The 25,344-nt window shown below is 45.6% G+C and overlaps 1 protein-coding gene across 1 annotated transcript in view; it reads right to left on the bottom strand.

The window, feature by feature from the left end:
• Window positions 1-25,344, bottom strand: part of LOC147101799 (multiple epidermal growth factor-like domains protein 9) — a 388,208-nt gene that overhangs the window by 11,334 nt on the left and 351,530 nt on the right. The window contains exon 5 of the mRNA XM_085965761.1: window positions 2,499-2,762. Coding sequence (XP_085821887.1) covers window positions 2,499-2,762 — 264 coding nt within the window. The remainder of the gene's footprint in view (window positions 1-2,498; window positions 2,763-25,344) is intronic.

Genomic DNA, 25,344 nt, shown 5'->3' with positions numbered 1-25,344 from the left:
GTTGAAGGGGATTAAACTAAAAAGCGAGATTTGATTGTTAAATGACCTGAATCTGACTGGGCCTGTGGCGGCCGACACAGCAGGACTTTGACTAGTACTCAGCAATCCCATAATTCTCTCCTATTGTATCTCCGGCCTAATTTACATTGTGGAAGAAAACTGCCGTACGATGCAAAAAAAATTGCTATACCTAAAATATTTTCTACAGCAGTATTTTAAAAATCTATTCTGATGGTCTGAATTAATGTCATCCATATGGTGCTGAAGATAAATAATTTATTTTCTCAGCTGGTTTCACATAACGGTTTGCTAGTGCAGAGCGTTTTCAATAACATCAAAAATATCTGATGAGGGAAAAAAACAGCAACACGAAACAAGCATCTTGCACAAGAAAAGCAGAGGGTGCATTTTAAGTGGTGCTCGTTAGATTTCTGCCGAGCATTTGTCCATTTTGTAAGGTCTTTTGGCTTCTTCGGCCTGGCATGTGCAACATAAACCTCCGCAAATGTCAGGAGCCACACAGGCCTGGGAAATCAGATTGTCTTGTGAGCTAATGTGGTCATTGCGGCTGTGCAGAAAGGGCAGTAGTGACGATCGGAACGCCACTGGGAAAAACTGATCACAGTTCATTGGCCCCAATGTGAGCTTGGTCTACATTTTTTTTAATGCCTTTGGTGACACAACAACAACAACTTGTATTTATATAGCGCCTTTAATGTAGTACAATGTTCCATAGCGCTTCACAGGAGTGTAATAAGGCAAAAAATTGACACCGAGCCACATAAGAAATGAGGGCAGGTGACCAAAAGCTTGGTCAAAGAGGTAGTTTTAAGGAACGCCTTAAAGGAGGAAAGAGAGGTAGCGAGGCAGAGAGGTTTAGGCAGGGAATTCCGAGCTTAGGGCCTAGGCAACAAAAGGCACGGCCACCAAAGGTTGAGCAATTATAATCAGGGATGCTCAAGAGGGCAGAATTAATGGAGCGCAGATATCTCGGGGGGTTGTGGGGCCGAAGGTGATTACAGAGATAGGGAGGGGCAAGGCCATGGAGGGATTTGAAAACAAGGATGAGAATTTTGAAATCGAGGTGCTGCTTAACCGGGAGCCAATGTAGGTCAGCGAGCACAGGGGTGATGGGCCAACGGGACTTGGTGCGAGTTAGGACACGGACAGCCAAGTTTTGGATCACCCCAAGCTTACGTAGTGTAGAATGTGGGAGGCCAGCCAGGAGTGCGTTGGAATAGTCAAGTTTAGAGGTAACAAAGGCATGGATGAGGGTTTCAGCAGTGGATGAGCTGAGGCAAGGGTGGAGACGAGCGATGGAAGTGGAAATAGGCGGTCTTAGTTATGCTGCGGATATGTGGACGGGAGCTCATTTCAGGGTCAAATATGACATCAAGGTTGCGAACAGTGTGGTTCAGCCTCAGACAGATGCTGGGGAGAGGGCTGGAGTTGTTCGCTAGGGAACGGAGTTTGTGGCACAGCAGCTTGGAACACCAATGCCTGTTTCCGTGGTTGTCACGGCATCCACAGCACTGAAGCAGCAATTGGAGCTGTGCTATTGTGGGCACTGTCTTATTCCCCTTCTCCTAACGGGATTGAAATGTCTGGGGGGCAATACTTCGGTGTCGCCCCTTTTGGGGCGCTAACGTGTCCGGGGTGCTAATTTTATCGCCCCAAAAAAATTAGCGTCCCTCCGCCTGAAATTCCGTCGTAGCGCCCCAAGCAGGAGGTGGGGTGCTACTGGAAGCGCTCCACCTCATTCTTGGGGCGCTACTACTGAAGATCGCGGTGCAACGTGCAACAGCACCACGCGTGTCGGCACATGGTGCCGCGTCACTGCAGGCCTCCCTCCCCTGATTAAACGGGAGGGGCCTAACGCTGCGCGAACCGGGGCTCTGCTGGACCACCGGGGAGCGGGGTGCCGGGAAAACAAGGAGTGCCGGGCTGAGCGATGGCTGCCGGCACCCCGAAGTAAAAAGGGGAAGGGGGGCAGGTGCTGGCAGTCGGCCCCAAAAAAATGGCCGCCCGACACCTGCCCTTTAAGTAGTGCCGCCGTGGCTGCAAAAACGCCACCCTGACCCTGTCGGACATATCGTCCGGCAATAGATCAGGGGTGCAACCGAAGTTTGCGGCCGGGGTGTGAGCGGGGCGCTGCGCACGGCGATGACATCATCGCTGGCGGCGCAGCGCAGTGAGGTGCTACCGGCTACCGCCACCGCTAACCTCCCGCTGAATCTCGCGGGAGGCGTTAGCGGCACCGTGGCCGGGCGCGAGGGGATTTGCGCCCCCTGGGGGTGCTAATGAGAGGTGCAAATCAACCCAATTTTTCCCCTCTGGTCTCTTGCCACACACCAACAGCTTTGATAGTTTGTCTATCGAGTCAAAGAGCTCGTTGGACTGTGCCTGAGTCATCTAAGCACGAGTCCAATGATGTACACTGAGAGATATTTGGCTACCCAGCGCCCGACTACCGTGTTGTTTCTAAGCTGGATCCTCACCTATTTGGCAGTTCCTTGCCGCAGGAACCCCTACGTGTCCTTCCGCACATTCCTCGCAGTTAAAGCCCGTCGTGTTTAAGGTGCAGCTCAGGCACCGCCCAGATTCGGAGTCGCAAATCGGTCGGTTGCTGTCTGCGTCGGTGTTGTTGTTGCATTCACATGCCATACAGATGCTGTCCGAGTTGTAGTATCCGTCAGCACACTCGTCGCACTTGGAGCCGAAGTAGCCTGGCTTGCACTGGTCACAAACTGCCTCGCCTGACACTGCATGGGGGGAATAAGGCAAGACTTAGGAAAGAGGCTTCTTCAAAGCACAGCACTTGATATAACACCAACATAATTATCTCCATAAATGATCACAGATCTCACTTTAAACAAACGTAACATGTATTAGTCACTCATGGCAACCCGGTTACATTTGCCCTATCTGATAATGTAAACTCTTTCATTAGAACAGCCACAGTATGATTTGCTACAGTTCAGTGAACAGGTATCCCCAGTGTGTTTATAACATTGCTGCCGTGGAGAACTTGATGAATTTACTAATCATCTCAGTGGGCTCTGACATTAAGCAAATTTATAAATACATATGCAGAGAGCAACAGTAAAATTAATAAGTTGATTTCTTAAACAATTTAGCATACTTAGTGCAATGAGGTAAAATGGTGTCAGAAGGATACGCTCTGCAGTCGATGACTGACTGGACTGTGCTTCAACCCTCGACACACAAGTACAGTAATACACTACTAGAGATACTTGGCAACCCAGTGCACAACAATCTTCTCGAACTGTAGTTCTGTCAGCTTGTGGTAACATTCTTGCCTCTGAGTCAGCGGGTTATAGGTTCTACCCTCACTCCAGGACTTAAGCACATAAACTAGGCTGACACTTCAGTGCAGTACAGAGGGAGTGCTGCATCGTTTGAGGTGCTGTTTTTCCAGATGAAATATTACACTGAGGCCACATCTGCCTGTTCAGATGAATCCTGTGGCAGGGCAGCTGTGCTGGATAACACAGAATCACACAGAAATCACACAGAAACCCCACAGTGCAGATAGAGGCCATTTCGGCCCATCGAGCCTGCACCGACACATATCCCACCCGATCCCCGTAACCCCAACACATATCCCACCCTATCCCTGTAACCCCACCTATTTAATCCCCCTAACACTAAGGGTCAATTTATCATAGCCAATCAACCTAACCCGCACATCTTTGGACTGTGGGAGGAAACCGGAGCACCCGGAGAAAACCCACGCAAACACGGGGAGAATGTGCAAACTCCACACAGACAGTCGCCCGAGGCCGGATTCGAACCCGGGTCTCTGGCGCTGTGAGGCAACAGTGCTAACCACTATGCCACCGTGCAGATTAAGTGGTCACATCTCATTTTCTGTTTGTCAAACTTGACTGTGCTTGCCTACAGGACAGTAGTAACTATGGCCACAATTTCCCCTACCTCGGCGGGCCTGGTGTGGCCGGGGTCGGGGGTCGGTGGCCGGTCCCGGCCTCGCTGCTGGCTCCAGCCTGCTGTCCAAAGTGATTTTATGCTGATTGGGCTTGTTAAGCCTGCCCAGCGAGTGTCCTGGCCAATTGTAGGAAGCGGGTCTGATGATGTCACTTGGTGACATGTCATCAGCCGGTTTCCTTAAAGGGACCATGCACAAATTATTTTGACTGTTCTACAGCATTGAGGTGCTGCAAACACTGACAAGCACTGCACAGAGGTGCACGGCTGCACCCAGGCTCCCCCATGACTCCCCCCATATGCTTATGGAGGGAGGCACCGCACGCAGGGAGGTTCTCTTCCCTTCCAATGGGCGGAAGAGAGCTCCCCAGGAGACCAACACAGCCTGGTTGCACATTGCACAGGAGGACACAAGCAGGGATGTCATCAGGAGGACAAGGCTGCAGTGGCGCAAATCTTTCAATGATCTCAGTAGATCACAAAATGTTACTGCAAAGCCACACTCAACCTCATCCTGCTGTGCCACTCATCACATCCCCATCACTCTACCTTCCCTACCCTACTTCTGCATATCTTTACTCACACCAACGTACCTTGCACCTCCACCCATCCCTCTCTATCTACATTATCACTTCCCCATCTCACTAGCCACCCCTCACACTCACCCTCATCCTAGTCCAATCATACCAACTAACAACACACAAGGGTAGGCACTTGTGTGTTTTAGCAAATGTTCATGTGAAGTTTCTGTTACTGTGCTGTCAAACATTGAAATCTTTATTTTCAACACTTTGCGTTCTTGGACAGATTTGTGTGCACCTTTGGAAGTGATTTAGTGAGTTGCAGTAAATGGCGAGCCATAACGGAACCCCCCCCCCCGCAATGGTGATGAGTGTGAAAGGAATGGCTTGGACATTGTAGGGATGCTTTATGGTGTTGGTGTGGGGTGGTGCCAACCTGGCGCATCATGTGGCGGCCAGGGTGTACAGCATCAAGTGAAGTAAATCTGGCCATGGTGAGGCCATCCCTGGCCTCCCGGGCAGCAACGTGGTCAGGTGCTGATGCCCTCTGTCCTGTGCAGCATCAGTTGAATGCGGAGAAGGTTGGTGTTGTTGTTGGTGCTGCTGGTGTTCTCGGTGATGCTGGTGTTGGGGCTGATCGTGTTGGGATTCTGAGGACCAAGGTGAGATATTTTCAAGGGCACCGATGCTGATGTAATAAATGGCAGGTGAAGTTGAGATGACAGAAGCGATCTGTCAGTGGTGAGAGAGGTTGTTCCAATGAGGTGACACTGGACAGAGAGTTTGCTCCAAACACTTGCAACCTGCATAAAGCTCAATCTGTCTTCCAAATGCAATAAGCAACAGCTTCTGAGCTTGGAAAGTGAACAGCTGTGAGATGGGAGCTTTTATAGCACATTTGCAGCTGTCAAGAGATAATTTCATGCTAACACAACTCCCGACCAGCTTACCTGACGTGATCCCCGAGCAGCGTGGAACCCGTGGGCAACCTCGCAAAATGTAAAGGTGAGCTCAAAATACCTTTTAATTGGCTCATAACAAGGTCATAATGACCTAAATTGCCTCCCGCGCCGCTGCGTGTCGGGACTGACCCGGCATCTGGGAAAGTTGCGTGGTGGCGGGTTCCCGACCCGCTGTCAAAAAATGTTTTCCCACCCAACCCACCATCAAACGCGTCCACTGACCCCCCGAAAAACTCCCCCCATGCTTCAAAAGTAATTCATTTGCTGTGAAGCACGTTACAACATCTTGAGGACATGAAAGACACTATATAAATGCAAGTTCTTTATATTACCAAGCTGGTGATAAAAGGTTCAGCTAAATCTAATTGTTGTTGGTGGACCACATAAAGCTATAACAGGGTCCTTACACATGGGTTCAATTTTATAAAAGTACATAGGAACTAGTTTAGTATTTTAATATTCAGCGTTTCATTATCTTGTGATTACAAGGAAAGTAACATTATTTTTCATGAGTTTCAACTTTTTAACCCCCTTCTCATACTTCCCCCCCGCACCCCCTCCCCTCCCGCAGTTGCAAAAATCATTTTAAATGTAACTCTGGGCTTCCCTCAGATGGCAGAAAGATGGGTCTCTCTGCTCAGACTTCTCTCCATCCACACAGCTCATCCCAGGCTAGCAAAACCTCAGGGAAGCATGATGCTGAAGGTTCTGATTTGAATTCCGGTCTCCTGGTCAGGGATTCAATGTTCCAAAGTTCAAATGTTGAGCTAGGCTGCCAACGTGTTTTGATTTATTGGTCTATCCTGCTGTTGTGAACTTGTGACGTTTTCACTCCATCGGGCTGCTGTATTTCGGCGTGCTCGGGACGTCCTAAACTGAACACACAATCGCAGCAGCTACTCGCCTCTTCCCTGATTCAACTCAAAGTAAACCAGTTACCTGACCCACATCTGCTCTGTCCTTTTACTCGCTCCAGATTCCCACCGAACATTAACGCAGGGCGTTGCCAGGTGTACACTAATCTGTGCACTGTTTACCCAGCTCATCAATGCAACAGCTGCTCCAAGGGATCAGCCCAGGAAATGGCTGCCATCTCCAAGGGCAGTCCTGGCAGCAGCTTGTACCTGAATCCGCTGATTCTTCGCTTCAGGACTAGACTCTGCACTGCAGGTGAGAATTCCCTGTGGAGCAGGGAATCCAGCCCCCAACACGAGAATCTGCTCCTAAACAAAGCAGCAGCATCGAGCTGGAGCTGCAAATGGAGCAGGAAGTGAGGTCGCAAAGGAGGGAGAATGCTTCTGTCGTCAGAAGGGGAGAGGGGGGCTCCTGTGAAGGGGAAAGGGACAGTTCAGGTAATGTTTTGGGGGAAGTGATAGTTTTGGTTGGTGTGTTGAACGTGGATAAGCTTATTTTCCTATATTTTGAAAGAACTTGAATTTATGTAGTGCCTTTCACAACCTCATGATGTCCCAAAGTCCTTTATAGTCAATGAAGTACTTTTTGAAGTCTGGTCACTGTTGTAATGTCAAAAATGTGGTAGCCAATTTGTGCACAGCAAGCTCCCACAAACACCAATGAGGTAATGACCAGATAATCTGTTGTTTTTTTTAGCAATGTTGGTTTGAAGGATAAATATTAGCCAGGACACTAGGCAAAACTCTCCTGCTCTTCTTTGAAATAGTTTTAAGGTTATAAATCTATAAATTGTAATATAAGTTTTTAACCATGATGTACCATTTCTACTGGTTTAAAAAGTCAAAGTTTTGCTGGGGAGCACATACCTGAACTCCCCAGGGCAGGGGGTGGGGGAGCGGCTGGATAGCAGGATTTGGTAGGCGTGTGTACAGTTCTAAATCAGCTGCCTACAGCCCTGGCAAATGATACAAAATGTGTTGAATGAAGATTCTCACATCTGATACTTGACTGGAAGCAGCTGTTTAGATTTTGTACTTTCAACCAAGGGACGACTAACTCTACAGTGTTAACAGTTGTTCAGTCCAATTGCAGCACCCCTCTCGCCATCCTGACTCTCATCAGGTAGCTCAGCATAGATTGGGAATTGAATCTGGTACCTTGCTAGTTAGTCTGTACAGCTCAGTCACTCGCTGGACAATCTTACTGAGGCAAAGGCGAGCCCACAGAGAAGTGATTATTAAGACTGGTTTCATTATATTTTGAAAGTAGGCATAGCTTTACTTGACTGTATCTTTTGGAGTAATTAATTTCCTGTCATCAGTGACCTGATGGAGGACAAAAGGAACACTGATCAAAACTATATAGTGTAGAATAGCGCCCATGACAGTCACAGAAAACATCAGCTCAGAGCTGAGAAAAACAAGTGAGTAACTTCATTCATTGAAGCAAACCATGTCACTTTCAAAACTTTGCGTCGATGATGATTCAACTGAAATGACCAAGATTTAGATCTTTACATTAATTCCGAAGAACGGTCTCTGTCTTTATCATTATCCTGTGTATGCTATCCGCCAGTTTACCCTAACTAAATATTGCTCGAGAAACTGAAGACGAAGGTGAGTCCACACCTCACAGGATCACAATGAGTAGAAGCAGTGCACCCTTGGAATAAAGCAGATCACTGGACTGAATCAGGTGCTGCTCTTCCACAGATTGGAATAACTAGTACGCCATTATATGTTGTGAAAAAATCTTCTGATTTTCTCTCTTTGCTGACTGGCAAAAACCATGGTTGACAGTTTCAAGAAAAGTTTCAACCAGGTGGACCTCCACAGACATCTGAAGTGAGGCCAAGTCCAACTGTCATTGCAGAAGTCCTGTTGAGGTTTTATAAACTAAAATACCTTTCATTTCAAATAATGTTCTTTTGCAAAATTGAAAATGCTTAGATCTTTGCAATAACTCTTTAAAAAGCTGAACTGAATTTGTAATGTTTTTGAAAAGCAGCAAATGCCTTGGGGGGCAAAGTCTACTTTTCTTGTCAAAAGAACCACATAAAATTCACATTTGCATTGAACTGTGTGTAGACGATTAAAATCTTAAAAGCCTTGTAATGGAGAATCTAGTGTCCAATTTAGGTAATATTTTAAGTCTAGTGTATAACGTGCACCACACTTCAAAATCTTGACTGCAAGATATGCATGGATGGTAGGTGCAAACAAAAATCACTTTTTCCCAGTTCACTGTCTCTTAAGCAAATCTTTTCTCAAAATCCTTTCCAAATCCTGTATCCTGTAGCACTGCAAGATCTACACTGGTATGTTGTTGTCCCTCAAATCACTGTGTAATGGATCCCGTGTTTCGCAAGATCTAACGTGCTCACTTCATTCTACTATATCACTTAACGCCTTTAATTTCTATTTTACCCCCTTTTTAAAATTATTCTATTCTGGATGTATCTGCAATTAGACAGATCAGATCTACAAGACTGGAAAAACACTTTGTGTTGTAGGTGTATAACTTCAAAAAGCGCACCATAACTCACGTGAATAACTGGCAGCTTGGCGGTTGCATTTTTATGACATTAGCTGAACCAATATGGCTGTTGTGATAACTAATGGCAAAACTAAACCTCTTCTTTTCCCCTGTTGAAATGGTCAAAACTTTTTCACCATCTACACTCCTCTTCAAATCAACATTCATTGTCCAAAGACTGACAATTCAAAATGTATTTTTTTGGTGTTTTTTTAAATTTAAAAATATTCGGTAACTTCATCTGTATTTTATTCAGGTATCGAGCTGTTTTTCTTTTCTCTAGTTGGATTACTTTCCCTGGCAGATGAACTGAAAGAAAAACACATTAAAATGTCAAAGTTGGACATTCAATGCTCTGTTTTCCAAAGCTTTTACCTTCACTTGAAAAACGAAAGCTCTGTATGGCGAGCATAATAAATCCTTTTCTTGTACTGTTAATGGTAGTTAGCTAAATAATGTCTCTTGTTTCCTGGATGTGGGAGGAATAGTAATGTTGTGTTTCATTGATGTCTTTCTCAGAGCAGCAGTGCAGAACTCCAGTGAGTCTACCTCTGTTACTTGCTTATAAATGAACAAATTTATTCAACAGCAGAATCTTTGAAGATTACACGGCCCTCAATTCTTCTTAAAAGAAAATGAATGACTTTGCAATAAAATTTCAGAGTCAATTAAAAAACATTGTAATATCAAAATATGTGCCTATTCAATTAGATCATTGCTGATCCGTTACCTCAGCTCGATTTAACCGCCTTATCTCCATATCCCCTGAGATTTGGGAATGTTTTGGTTCTGGCACAAAGTGCAAAAACGTGGGGCATGTTCAATTCTCGACATCCGAATCTCCAGGAAAAATTCACAAAAAGACGAAAATAAACTGGCCCACGCTGGTGCAAAAATGGCATTCCCCGATGAGTGGTTTTGCCCTTTAGAAGAATAGACCGTGCTCGTTGCATTCAGCATGTTCAACCCAGCATAGCTTCACCCTGTTTAGCAGCAGATGCAGACATTTATGTTCCAACCCCTAACTTGGAATGCAATTAAACGCTGCTTCCCCGTACCCAACGATCCCAGTGAGCTGAGCTTTGTTCTGCGTGGCCTGTTTCTTTCAATGCGCGGTCCCGTAAAATTTCTGCGCATGCGCGGTATTTGCATTGTAAAAACCGGTGAGCGGCCTGCCTGGGACCTTTCAGATTACTGCTCAGGTGTGCGCACCTTAGCAGGAACATTGCCTGCACCTCTTAAATACTTCACCAGCCAATGGAAGTCAGATGGGCCACCATCAGGGACTCTGTTTTTGACTGCGATTCAATTATTCTTTTTCATCCTTATTTGAAGATTTAGGCCTAAAAATTCGGTTGCTTTGCACCTGCCGTTAGCGCCCAAAGAGAGCGCTAATGGGGCGCAAAGCAACTAGCGCCCGGGCGCGGCGCTGCCAACGTCTCCCGCGAAATTTAGCGGGAGGTTAGCAACGGCGGTAACCGTTAGCGCCCTGCGGCGCTGCGCCACTGGCGATGATGCCATCTCCGTGCGCAGCGTCCCGCTCGCGCCCCGGCCGCGATCTTCGGTAGCGCCCCCTGACTTACCGCCGGACGTTATGTCCGACGGGGTCAGGGAGGCCAACCTGTGGCCAGGGCAACGCTAATTAAAGGCGAGGTGCCGGGCGGCCATTTTTGTTGCTGGCCGCCTGCCAGCACCTTCCCTCCTCTGCCGTCTCCAGCCTCGTGACCAGCCCCCCCGCTGCCCCGCAGAGTGCCGGCTGCGCTCCGTGAGCCCGACACTTCTCTTGAGTGCCGGGCTCTTTTGCCGGCACTCCGATCCCTGGTGACCCAGCTGGGCCACGCTGCGCAAGGCCCCTCCCCTTTAAAAAGGGGAGGAAGGCCTGCAGTACCACGGTGCGACGTGCCGCAGAACGTGGCGCTGCGGCACATAGCGCCGCGATATTCCCTCACAGCGCCCCAAGAGGGAGGCGGGGCGCTTCCAGTAACACCCTGTTTCCCTCTTGGGGCGCTACCGATGAATTTCAGCCACGGGGTTGCTAATTTTTTCGGGGTAGCGGCCCAGTGAAGTTAGCGCCTCAAAGGGGGCGCGACTGAATTTTTCCCCCTTATTTTTTTTCAGATTTCTGTTTTATGAGATGATCTCTGTTAATGCATTTGGAGGAGCCCAACTTGTGTGACAAAGTGCAGCACACGAGACAGTTGAAATATGAGTTTAATAGTCCCAGTGGGAAAGCAGGCTAAGATTATGACTTCTTGGTCTTGTGTATCCCAATTATGTGCCGTTAAGTCATGCTCCCTGTCATCACCCAGTAGGTGACTCCGGATGACCTTATTAACCTCAAGAACTTCAAAGACTTCCCTCAGCGCACGGAAAATGTTGTGCAGAAAATTAAACCTGACAAACTTACGCTGAGTAAAATTTTCAATAGAAATGAAAGACTTTATGTAGAGCAATAAATTAAGCCAATTGATATGATCCAAAAAACCATCAGTGCATCACAGCACATTCTGGCTGGTAGAATGATGGGTTAAAAATAGAAGGGCTTCCGGGAGCAGATTTAATTTTTCTGGTTGCTAGCGCTTGTGATATACTACTACAACTCCTTTTGGTCTAATAATAGCTTCTTATCACGATAAGCAACACGGCTTTGTATGTTTGAAAGCTACCTCTTCTGCAAGCACCCATTTGCTCTGTGAATTTGCTGTGGGTTAAAGTATGCTGCAAGTCTGTAATTATTTTTTAAATTGTTATGCGGTGGAAATTGTTTAAAAATATCGGCCCTCCAAACTCTACTTTTTAAAAAAAAAATACACATAAATCCTAGAAGGTCGAAGTCTGCTGTCCTTGTGTCAATTAATTCTGGAGTTTGGGATGAGCGTATTATCCCAGGGTGACACTGAGGAATCTCAAACAAACGCGGCTATAGCGTATACAGACAAATGGCTAATTGCAGACAGCCGTTAGTGCCTCAAGTTAATTCTGAACATTACCTAATTGACATTGCCAAATATGCATCATTATAAGCTATTTCAGAGCTCTCAGAGCCAGTCAACTGTCACGACTGTCAAAGGGGTCAGGTTACTTTAAAGCCACTTCTTTTCAAAATGGATACTCAACAAAAAAAGAATCTGGAATGGTTACATTTAAAAAAACAGAAAGCAATCTTTATTAAACACCTGATGATATTAAGCTTATCGCACAGAGCAGAGTGGAGGACTAACACTCGGCTGAAGGATAAGGCTGGGCTTATAAGTGAATTCAGTGACACAAAAATGACACACACACAGAGGACGCGGACTTGCAGTTAGCTGCAACCATGTGTAATTATTGTAATTCAGAATTTCACATTTATTCTCTTCACTTAGATCTTAAATATGGTACTTTTTTCCACTGCTGTTACTACTCAAGGTTCTGTATTTTCAGTTTATGATTAAATCTAAAACGGAGTGCAATAAAATTCTGATACTGGAGTACTTTGCTGTGCATATTTTATTCCCCGGATTTTGTCCTCTCAGGGCAGTGGTGGCAGCTGATGGGCTACAGTTTTCACACTTACCAACATCCCTCGAAGAGTTGAAGCTTGTCTCTTATCAGCTAAGGCAGTGAAGCAGAGATTTTAAGGCAGGGCAAAATCCTGATTGAATTGAGGTTAGAGGGTGATTGGTTGATGTAAAATGGTCTGATCCTGCAGTAATCGTTGGGGGCAGCCTGATTTGTTTATTTGAGGCAAACTCCAGACATTAGTGATGCTAATGATATGGAGCTCACCCATGGGGGAAGTTGGGGAGAGACAGGAACACGTGTGTTGCCGCAGGATTTAAAGGCCGACAACCGCTTAAGGGGAAGTCATCGAGAAAAAGCAACTGGGAAAAGAGCAGAATGTTTTATTAACACTAATAATGGCTGTGAGATCTGCAGGTGAGTTGAGAGCTCCCAGTGATGCAGCTACGGAGGTGTGGCTGTACAAAGTCAGATAGAGGCCGGGGACCCTGCTTGAAACAGAGTGCCTCAGCCCCCAAGAAGAGCTGCTCAAGGACTGTGGAAGGCAGTGACTCAAGCAAACACTGGCAACACCAACACCAACCTGCCAGCACTTTAATAGTTAACCAGTTAACCTTTTCTTGGGTGTATTCTTTTTATTCATCATGCTTTGCTGGGAGGTATTCTTCCAACATTTGCCTTTAAATTTCAGTCAATATTTGTACTAGGGTGGGAGATGCCAATAGTTGGAATGGATCACTTTTTACTTTCTGCATTTGATGTAGCTTAAAGCTCCCTCCACACTGCTAAGAAAATATGCCATAACCCTGATGCTGGATAAGCACGAATAGCATTTGCATTTCCTTCACTGGCAATCCAGGGGGGTGATTTTGTGACTGGAGGCAGGACTGCTGTTTGGCGAGTCGATATCCCGCCTCCATCGATTTGTAGCCAACCCACGCTATTTTCCCTTGATTGACTTTGTTAAGCCCACCCAGCGGGCTTAGCAGGCCAATTAAGGGAAAGCTGGTTGCAGAGCATGTCAATGTATGATGTTTCATCTGTCAAAAATTTTTGACAAGATGAATTTTCATCGTTTGACAGCTCTGTGAAGCTGTCAAACAGTGACATTCCCTGAAGTTTGATGAGGTCTTGCATACAAGACCTCATCAACCTTCTTTCTTTTACAGAATTGAGATGGTTGTTGCATTGAGAATGCAACGGCCATCTGTCATCTGCAACACGGAGGTCTGAGACTCTCCGTATACACACTGACTGAAGCCTGCAGGAAGAAACAAAGGTAAGTACACTTTTAAAAACACTTTGCACTTACCTCAGATACTCACCTCTACACTCTTGCACCCATCACTTACCTTCACACCACACTTTTGCGCCCTCCCCTCCGACCCCCACAGACCCAGTACTCGCCTTGCTGAGCTGGCGTGTTTCAGAGCCTTCGGGAAGCCCGCACTTGAGGGCAAAAAGGGGATAATCCTATTTTCTGCCTGTTAACTACCTGTTAACAGGCAGTTAATAGGCTTTAATCCCTTCCCGCCTCCAAGGAGACGGGACCCGGCGCGGGACAGCTACCCGCCTCCTGGGAAGATGGCAGGGAGGTGGGTTGGGGGTGGGTTGGGCACCTGCCCCCAAATTCTGCCATTTTCCCGGCAGTCCCGCCTCCATACCCGCCGCCCGAGGGCTGGCAAAATCGCCCCCCTTCTGTTTGTCAACTGGTGCTGAAGTATCAGTGGTTTTCTGCAGTGGACTCAACCACTTTGGATCTAAGTTGAGATTATCCCAAATTCACTTGCAACTGTTAGAGGGGAGAAAGAATTTTAATCATATCTGACTGAATTTGGACCCAGGCTCAAAAGAGGACCATGTCTTAACCCACTGTGCACTATGTCTATGACAATTAATTTTAAAGCAAACATTTGAAGCCATTTTTCATTTTAAGCTGTTCTCCTTTTAGAGGGAGTTATTAATGGACAGCCTCTCGGACATGAACTTTTATTGCTTGTGGTAGAGTAAAGGTTGTGGTGCAAACTTGAATATAGTTTACGGGTGCCTGGAGGCGTCTTGTTTCCGGAGCTATATTTGGATTTCCCATTCGGGGACTGCAAGAGCATTTGCACTAGAAATGAAAAATAAAACAGGATTCTTTTTTCAGTTGCTTCAAATAGTTATTTCAAAATATTGATTTCTCCAATTCCACGTTGTAAAATTCAACATTATACATTTGCAAAATATCTAAAGGTGTATTCAGACAGGGTTAAAAAAAAGTACAAGTACTTCAAAGATGTATTTAAGGGGAAGCTAAGTAAGCGCATGAGGGCGAGGGAGAAAGGAAAAGAAGGATATGCTGATAGGGTTGGATGAAGAGGGGTGGGAGGAGGCTCATGTGGAGCATAAACGCCGGCTTCAACCAGTTGGGCCGAATGGCCTGTTTCTGTGCTGTAACTTCAGTGTAAACAAAAGACATTGATGGTTCAAAGGATTAATGGCAGTGAGTGGGCCCAAATGCAGAGATTCATGCCCATTCATCTAGACTCAGAAATTAGAATGTGGAATACTATTTATTTTAAATGAGCTAATATCACCATTAAAATGGTGGATAACTATTCCCACAGCATAATTTGAAGGCCCTTGTCGAAAGACTGAATCGTACATTTTTGACTCTTGCCCTAACTATTAGTTATATTGATTTTGAAATCTGAAATCTCGGGTGGGGGATGTAATGGTGGGTAGAGTCACCAGCCCTTTCTAAGTAGCTCCTAGTGAGTAGTTCAAAGTAGTGTTGGTGGAAGCGAGAGAGAAGGTCACCCACACATTGCTGCTGTCTGTCACGGTTGTGTGAAGAAACTAGGCAATGGGGGAATAAAAGTGTCGGTGTGAAATGGAGGCTAATACAGTTAAAGGCCAGAATCTCTCCTGTAGAGAAGTAAGTTTGAGACTGTTGCTGAGTCCAATGCCCTCTCCCATTGCTACATTTTTTACATTGCGAAATCTTGTAAACCTTTGTAATCATGAGCTGAACTAGAAGGCATTTATCATATTGACAGTTCTCATCACATTTCTTTTGTCTTTTATCATCACTGTCATCGTTTCACATTCCTCCTTGGTGAGCAACCATTAGTTATTGTTTATTTGGCAGATTCAGAATGGGATTTGGTGATGCTGGCTTGCTTCACTACTCATTCATTGTCATAAGACACAAAGTGGAGGTGATAGAAGTGAAACCTCTCTGTGATTACATGCATCTGGTAACTCCTGCTTTCTTGACTTTGACTTTAATTAAACGAGAGCAGCCCAACTCGCACTATACTCAGTGGGGAAACAATATTAGAGCATCTCCCAAGGTATTGTTTGCCGAATCAAGGCAGAAACAGGGCAGTGTGAGGCTGGGTGAGGCTCAGCTAAAATAATTGGAATAGGTTACTCCTTGTGACATGTTAGAACTGCTCCAGGAAAGAAAGAAAGAAATTGCATTTATATAGCGCCTTTCACGACCTCAGGACGTTCCAAAGCGATTTAGAACCAATGATGTATTTTTGAAGTGTAGTCACTTTTGAAATGTAGGAAACGCGGCAGTCAATTTGCGCACAGCAAGGCGGTTCCGACGGGCCACAGCGAAAAATCGCATAGACCTCCTCAGAAGACAAACACGGGACACAACCAACAGAGTACCCTTCGTCATCCAGTACTTCCCCGGAGCAGAGAAACTACGCCATGTTCTTCGCAGCCTTCAACATGTCATTGATGACGACGAACACCTCGCTAAGGCCATCCCCACGCCTCCACTACTCGCTTTCAAACAGCCGCCTAACCTCAAACAGACCATCGTTCGCAGCAAATTACCCAGCTTTCAGGAGAACAGCGACCACGACACCACACAACCCTGCCACAGCAACCTCTGCAAGACATGCCAGATCATCAACACAGATACCATCATCACACGTGAGGACACCACCCACCAGGTACATGGTACATACTCATGTGACTCGGCCAACGTTGTCTACCTCATACGTTGCAGGAAAGGATGCCCCGGAGCATGGTACATCGGCGAGACCATGCAGACACTGTGACAACGGATGAACGGACACCGCGCAACAATCACCAGGCAGGAGTGTTCCCTCCCAGTCGGGGAACACTTCAGCAGTCGAGGACATTCAGCCTCCGATCTTTGGGTAAGCATTCTCCAAGGCGGCCTTCGAGACACACGACAACGCAAAATCGTTGAGCAGAAACTGATAGCCAAGTTCCGCACCCATGAGGACGGCCTCAACCGAGATCTTGGGTTCATGTCACGCTACATGTAACCCCACCTGACGCAGGGTCATCCAGACTCGAGTCGACATTGGCTTGTTCTCTCTGCACAGATGCGGCCGGACCTGCTGTGATTTCCAGCAAAAAAAATGTTTTTTGTCTTTTTTTTGTTTTTCATACAGACCCCAGCATCTGCAATATTTGACCCCTTGTGACCCCACCTCATTGTTCTTTGATGTAATGTTTTCCTGACTGACCTGTTTGGACACCATTCACACCTTTGATTGCTGTGATTATCTCTCTGCCAAGGTGTGATAAATGGCAGTTGGCAAGATTACCTGTAAACATCTGACATGATTCTCTGACTATATAAGCTGTGTCTTTATGCATTTCTCCACTTCACCTGACGAAGGAGCGGCGCTCCGAAAGCTTGTGATTTCAAATAAAGCTGTTGGACTATAACCTGGTGTTGTGTGACTTCTTACATTTGTCCAAAAACAGCAGTGTGATAATGACCAGATAATCTGCTTTTACTGACGTTGCTCGAGGGATAAATATTGGCCAGGACACCAGGGATAACTCCCCTGCTCTTCTTCGAAATAGTGCCATGGAATCTTTTATGTCCACTTGAAAGGGGCCTCGATTTAATGTCTCATCCGAAAGCCAGAATATAGCGACTGCACTTTGTGTTCTGTAACCTTGTACAGTTGGTTTTAGTCAGGTGCTGTGTTGAATGTGATTATTGTTTCTAGAATTTGACTGGTTTCATGGAATGTGACTATTGAGATAATCAACACAGAAGTTAATCCTTATGTAAAGCAGAAACATGTAGGCTCAGGCACAAAAAGAATTAAAGGTAAATGCAATTTTCATAAATAACATTTGTAATATGGTTGTGGGAGTGGGGGCAATGACTTAAGTGCGCAGAGCAGTTCCGTGCCATTCGAATTAATACCAATAACACTCTATGCCAACCAGAATTCCTTGGCTGAGCGCCGAGAGGAAATCTGTGCGAGCTCATGAGTGGAAGCAAAGTGGAAGAATGAAGCTTTGGTCACAGCCTAAATCTAAAACAGCATAATGAGTTATATTGCTGATTTGTGTGGGACCAAGTTACAGACTGCATTCAGTAAAATATCACAGCAAATTAAATGTTCCCCTGTATTTCTTGGTGAGTTTAAGCATGTGGAAGATGATCTGGAAGATACAGAGAGTTGGCTTGTGATCTGTGAGTGGTCCATCCTGGACATACCATTGTGAGAGCACCAAACCAATGGCGCCGAATGGGAGGTTGAATTTTAAATTGACTATATTGAGTGTCTTCAATATATCCTTGATACTGGTATAAACAGGTAGTGCAAATGGAGTTTTGCATCTGTATATACTGTAGCAGAGCAACCCCACTTCAGTTGGAGTTGTTTAACCTGCAATTCTCAATTCAAATACATCTCTTTCAAGGAAAACCCAGTATAAATGATGAAATATGGGAGATCTGATTTAGTACCAATCCGTCAATGGCAAAATGAAGCTGGAAATGTTACAGGATATTAACATGCCACCAGCAGCCATGTGTCAATGAAACTATTTCAGAGTTACTCCCAAAGCCAGTGCATGTGGAGGTTTAAGATGTCTGAAAAATGACATTAAATGATATCTCTCAATCATAGAAACATAGAAGATAGGAGCAGGAGTAGGCCATTCGGCCCCTCGAGCCTGCTCCGCCATTCAATGAGATCATGGCTGATCATCCAAATTCAGTACCCTGTCCCTGCCTTCTCTCCATACCCCTTGATCCCTTTAGCCTTAAGAAATATATCCAACTCCTTCTTGAATATATTTAATGAATTGGCCTCTACTGCCTTCTGTGGTAGAGAATTTCACAGGTTCACCACTCTCTGGGTGAAGAAATTCCTCCTCATCTCAGTCCTAAATGGCTTACCCCTTATCCTTAAACTGTGACTCCTGGTTCTGGACTCCCCCGCCATTGGGAACATCCTTCCAGTCTGTCTAGTCCTGTTAGAATTTTATAAGTTTCGATGAGATCCCCTCTCATTCTTCTAAACTCCAGCGAGTACAAGCCCAATCGACTCAATCTCTCCTCATACGTCATTCCTGCCATCCCAGGTATCAGCCTGGTGAATCTTCGCTGAACTCCTTCCATGGCAAGAACATCCTTCCTCAGATCAGGCGACCAAAACTGCACACAATACTCAAGATGTGGTCTCACCAAGGCCCTGTACAACTGCAGCAAGACATCCTTGTTCCTGTACTCAAACCCTCTCGCTACGAAGGCCAACATACCATTTGCCTTCTTAACCGCCTGCTGCACCTGCATGCTTACCTTCAGCGACTGGTGAAAAAGGACACCCAGGTCTCGTTGCACTTCCCCTTCTCCCAATCTATTGCCATTCAGATAATAATCTGCCTTCCTGTTTTTGACACCAAAGTGGATAACCTCGCATTTATCCATGTTATATTGCATCTGCCATGCTTCTGCCCAATCACCCAACCCGTCCAAATCATACTGGAATTTCTCAGCATCCTCCTCACAGCACACACGCCCACCCAGCTTTGTGTCGTCTGCAAACTTGGAGATATTACATCTAGTTCCCTCGTCCAGATCATTAATATATATTGTGAATAGCTGGGGTCCAAGGGCCGATTCCTGCGGTACCCCACTAGTCACTGCCTGCCACTCAGAAAAAGAGCTGTTTATTCTAACTCTTTGCTTTCTGTCTGCCAACCAGTTCTCTATCCAAGTCAATACCTTGCCCCCATCCCATGTGCCTTAATTTTACACGCTAATGTCTTATGCGGGACCTTATCGAAAGCCTTTTGAAAATCCAAATACACCACATCCACTGGTTCTCCCTTATCTATTTTACCAGTTACATCCTCAAAAAATTCCAGTAGATTAGTCAAGCACGATTTATCTTTTGTAAATCCATGTTGACTTTGTCCGATCCGGTCACTTTTTTCCAAGTGCTCTGCTATTACATCCTTTATAATGGACTCTAGCATTTTCCCCACTACCGATGTCAGGCTGTAATTCCCCGTTTTCTCTCTACCACCCTTTTTGAACAGTGGGGTAACATTAGCTACCCACCAATCCATGGGTACTGTTCCAGAGTCTATCGAATTTTGGAAGATGACCAGCAAAGCATCTACTATTTCTAGGGCCACTTCCTTAAGTTCCCTAGGATGTAGATTATCAGGCCCTGGGGATTTATCGGCCCTCAAGCCCATCAATTTCCCGAACACCATTTCCCTAAAAATGCTGATTTCTATCAGTTCATCCCTTTCATTAGACCCTATGTTCCCCAACATCTTTGGGAGGTTATTTATGTCCTCCTTTGTCAAAGAATGAACTTAACAACTCGAAATAATTACATATCACCATTAGCTGAACTTCAGGGGAAACTCCTTATTAGTGTTGTTGCCACAGTAGCATTAGACTTGTTTTATATTAGCTGTAAATTGGGGCTACACTGGTCTTGAAACGCTGTCTGGGTGAAGTATGTTATCACATGAGAAAGAACTACTGTTTTTTTCCAAAGTGCTCTGTGGTAAACCACTGTTATACCTGTCTGTATGTGTATGTGTATTCCACTAGGTACAGGTCTGGACATGCCTCGGCTGACTCCTCCCACTATTCCAGGTATATAAGTGACTACCTCCCAGTCCCTTAGTATTCTGGACGGGTCGACCACTCGAGACTAGACCTTCATTCTTTAGTTAATAAAAGCCTGGTTGTAACTCGCTTAACCTCAGTCTTTTGAGTAATTGATGGCGCATCATGCTCACCCTAGCCTGGAAACACGCAGCAATTTTAATGGAACTGCAGCACCTTTGTAACTTTCTCATCTTACTGACAGCCCGACATGTGGACCCGTCAGAAAAGGAAGCAGCAAGCAGAAGAAAAGCAGCTCGTTGATCCGGAGCAGCAAATTGCAGTACTTGGTCTCCTGCCATGCTGCACCATCCTGTCTAAAGAAACTTTGCTGACCACCTAAAAGATAGAATTAAGCTACAACAGTAACAACTTGCATTTATATAGCACCTTTAATATAGTAATACTTCCCAAGGCGTTTCACAAGAGCGATATCAAACAAAATTTGACACCGAGCCACATAAGGAGATATTAGGACAAGTGACCAAAAGCTTAGTTGAAGAGGTAGGTTTTAAGGAGCATCTTAAAGGAGGAGAGGTAGAGAGGCGGAAAGGTTTCGGGAGAGAATTCCAGAGCTTAGGGCCTAGGAAGCTGAAGGCATGGCCTCCAATAGTGGAGCGATTAAAATCAGGGATGCGCAAGAGGCACAAAGGTCTTTGAGGGTTGTCGGGCTGGAGGAGGTTGCGAAGATAGTGAGGGACGAGGCCATGGAGGGATTTGAACAGAAGGATGAGATTTTTAAAAGTGAGGTGTTGCCAGACCAGGAGCCACTGTAGGTCAGCGAGCACAGGGGTGATGAATGAACAGAGCTTAGTGCGAGTTCGGATACGGGCAGTAGAGTTTTGGATGAGAAGTTTATGGAGGGTGCGAGGTGGAAGGCCGGCCATGAGATTACAGGAAACTTTGGTTTATCCGGAGGTTAACTGTCCGGAATGCTCGAGCCACTGGCAAAATTCAGGAGTCGGTTCAGTAAGTTTTTTTTCTTTTCGTTGCTTTTTTTCACCAGTCAGGCTCTGCAAGGTCTAGCTAAAGCTGTTGCTTAGCTACAGAGACGCTTGCAAGCTACGGCCGACTGTTTAGAAGCTGTTCAACAGGGTTTGTTGCTAGATACGGAGCTCAAAAGCTTCCGTATGTTTTAACATTAGCGCTGGTTTGTCCGGCAGTTTTGATGGGACGGCAACAGCTCAGTCCCGTCGGTGCCGGATATCACAAAGTTTCCTGTATTGGAATAGTAAAGTCTAGAAGTAATGAACGCATGGATGAAAGTTTCCGCACAAGCCAAGTAGCAAATGGCCACCCAGAAAGTTCAAAAGAGATGAGGTCAAACCCTACGCAGAACCAGTGTTTTTGTTCCTGCAGTGAGTTGCAATCTGAATTTGACACTGCAGTTACTCCAAAGGTTAAAAATGAACACATGGGAGACATTTTCCCAGCCCTGGGGAGGTGGGTATGGAGGCGTCTCCTTGAGGCGGGAAGGGGATTAGAACCAAGCTTTGAGGCTTTACCCCATTTTATGCCTCCAATTGCGGGCTTCCCGACGGCTGCAAACTCGCCAGGGTCAGCGAGGCGAGCAGTGGGTCTACGGGGGTGAGAGGGGTCGAAATGTCAGCTTAAAGGTGAGTGATGGGTGCAAGTGTGGACAGGTAAGTATGAGAGGTGAGTGTAAAGTGTTGGAAAAAGTTTCCTTACCTTTGTTTCTTTCTGCAGGCTTCAACCTTTGAGGATCCGGAGGTGCCTCATCTCAACGGCAGAGATGACAGAATGGCTGCTACATTCTCAGATGCAGCAGCCATCTGCTTTCTGCTGAGGAGAGAGGTCTTGGCGAGCCTGTGTGCAAGGGCTCACCTTAGAACAGAGATTGTCAGTGTTTGACAGCTTCTCAAAGCTGTCACACGCTGACAATTCATCTGTCAAAAAATTTTCAACAGATGAAGCGTCATACACTGACGTCATCTGTCACCGGCTTTCCCTTAATTGGCAGGGCGGGCTTAACGAGGCCAATCAAGGGAATATAGTGTGGGTTGGTCAGATGTTGCTAGGGGCGGGACTGAAACCCGGAAACCAGAAGTCCCGCCTCCAGCACGTCTCCATTGAGAAAATCCAGCCCGTGGTACCCAACACCATGGCTGAATTGTGAATTTGACTATTGTATTTAATTCTGTCATAACCTGTTGTAAGCAATTTTAAAAATACATAGAAATGCTAACCTCAGATTACTTTCAAATAGTCCTATCTGTGAACAAAGGTTACCGAGGATGTGCAGCTGATACAATGGCAATAACATTAATTGAGGCTCCCATACTTGAACATTTGCAGAACCAAGCACGAAAAATTGGAGCCCAATGACATGATCACTGTGTTTGCTAAAAAGCCCCATGAGGCTGCAAGGCTGAAGAAGAAATTATTATTTTCAGAGCTGTTATTGCATTCACTATTTTTAGTCAATTCACCAGTTCAGGCTGATGACGTTAACAGAAGACAAGGGGCAAAATGGAATAGCATTTACATTAAAAAATCTCAAGTGCAAATTGAAGCAATCCTGAACTCCCTGTAGCTAGATTACAGATGCAAGCATGGTGGAGAAATGGATAGATCTGTTAAGTAAACCAAATCATTCCATTAAGCGCTGCAGGTTATGTGATTCACGTCTCAATTTATGCAGCTGTTGATTCCTCTGTCTGATTTCAAATACATTTCAGTGCCTCATGTTTTACCCTTGCAATCATTTTAATATTTCACAAAAAAAACGTTCAAAAGGCCGTAGGATTGTAGGCTAAACAGCTGGATCACATTTCAAATCCTTTCCATTTGGACATTTAGACCTTGTCAAAACAGATGTAAAAAGCACTGGAAATGGAACGTTGGGTACCTAAAAATCACTAAGCAAGCTTAAAAGGCACCCATTTTAGGGCCACGTTCATAAATGCAATACTTCTTAACCTCCAACTCTACTTTATATAAAGACTACTTCAAGCACTTAGTGACTGAGGTGTGCTGTCTCTTAGTACCAACATCACACCTCCCTAAATGGTTGTTCTATTTATATGAACCGTAATAGTGAATGTTGGCAGGCCTCACTGGATAGTGATTAGAAACAGAAAATCTATTTCCACCCTCCCCAACCCAGCAGTATCCGCACCACCCTGCTGAGATCTGCAAACTCAGCACAAATCAAGGATCAAACCTTGGGCCTTTCTGGTCTGTCTGGCTTTGCTCTCACTGCCTAAACCCACAGAGGCACGGGGGACCCTTCATTACTGAAGCACAATGGACTATCTTCAACAGTATGTTGAGACACAGTGACATTCTTCTCTTGCCTTTTATGCTCATTTTCAAATCTTAGTACTCCTCCCAGCTCCTCCTCGCAGTCAGCCTCGCATTGAACCAGCTGATGACCTGCTGCCATGCTCTTTGGGAACCAGAGCAAGTTTATGGGATGTCTCCCCCCCCACCACCCACCCCTTCACCCCAGCCAGAAAGGTTCCGTGAATGGGTGCCACTATGTTCTGGTACACGAAAGGGCTTTCTCATTTCTTTGCTCCTTTTTGTACAAAGCTTTGAGCCTTCTACAGCTGAGTAAGTGAAATATTCCTGCTCTATGCCAATAAACTGACTTCAAATGCTTAAAAGTATGAACGCGGCGGCATTCTTGTGAGTGCACTGTAATTGCTTCATTTTCTTTCATTCCTAGTATTACATCGGGATCACATGGGAACTTGGGGATAAAATAGCATGCAACTGCCATCTTGAATTAACCCTTTATTCAGAAAAAGAGCGAACCATGCCCCGATGTGAAAACTCTTGCATCTACCATTCAACGGGGTAGAATTCTCCCAATCATCCGCCGTGACTTTGGCAGCCGATCTGCGGAGAGCCCGAGTGAACCTTGTCCCTCCACGGTCTCCGCAGATCTTTCACCAAAGTTATGGCGGACAGTTGCAGAAATTAATGGCAAGCATTTGTGTACATCAGTTAGCTACATAGATGTGCGTTCATGTTGCGTGTATCACGCCTCTCCAAGTGCTTCAAAGGTGTTTTGCTTTTATATAGGCAAGCATGAAACACAAGAAGATCCCACAAGCAGCGGTGAGATGAATGCCGATTTATTCTGTGGCATTTTCTAAGGGAAGATTGTTGCTCAGAAATCCTGGAGCACGCCCTGCTCTTCAATGAATCTTTTAACATCCACCTGAAAAAGCAGATAGGGCCTTGCTTAACCTGGACAGCATTTTCTACATTAGATGCAGGAAGAGGCCATTCAGCCCCTCAGGCCTGCTTCACCATTCAATTAGACCATGGCGGATCTGCACCTCAACTCCATTCTCCCGCTTTTGCTCCATATCCCTTACCAAAGATCTATCTGTCTCAGTCTTGAAAGCTCCGATTGTCCAAGGGCTACAGTCTTTTGGAGGAAAAGAGTTCCAAATTACTACCAACCAGAGTGTAGCACTCCCTCAGTATAGGAATTGACAATTTAGATAATGTGGATTCACATTTCACACCAGAACTTGAACACAAGGACTAGAGATAAGAGTGCAAACAACTGAGTCAAGTTGGCCCACATAATCCTCCCCCAAAAGAAGCGGCATAGAATAAAGCCTTATTTCCTTCCATTCTGTCTACTGTTCAGCTTGCACTTGTCTCTCATTTTTAGCATAATTATTTTACTTTCTGGTTAATTACCTCTGATTGTATCCAGCCCAGAAGGGATGAAAATCTCCTCCCTCCAACAAGCTGTTAAGTTTCCTAAGTGACATGAGCTTGAGCAATCTCAACTCGGTTCTTCGGTGTAATTACAGCAAGGAACCGCCCATAATTCGTCAACTGATTGGGCAGTCCCTCTCGGACGGAGGCTGGTTTGGGAAATTTTGCTCCACTTATGATGCAAAAAAGCACATACTTCCACTGCCCATGATTCTCTGCCAGCCTGACCTACAGAATGGTGGTGCCAGGTCTGTATATGCACAGTGCCACATTTATTAAGAGCAGACTGTTCTAGGTTAAAATTGGAATTTTGTGTTGTGGCCAA

The sequence above is a fragment of the Somniosus microcephalus genome, chromosome 23, assembly GCF_052327205.1.
Source record: "Somniosus microcephalus isolate GS21.2 chromosome 23, FLI_Smic_1.0, whole genome shotgun sequence".
In the NCBI taxonomy this organism is placed as follows: Eukaryota; Metazoa; Chordata; class Chondrichthyes; order Squaliformes; family Somniosidae; genus Somniosus; species Somniosus microcephalus.
Note: the sequence above shows the minus strand (reverse complement) of the source record. Positions and strands in the feature narration are given on the sequence as shown.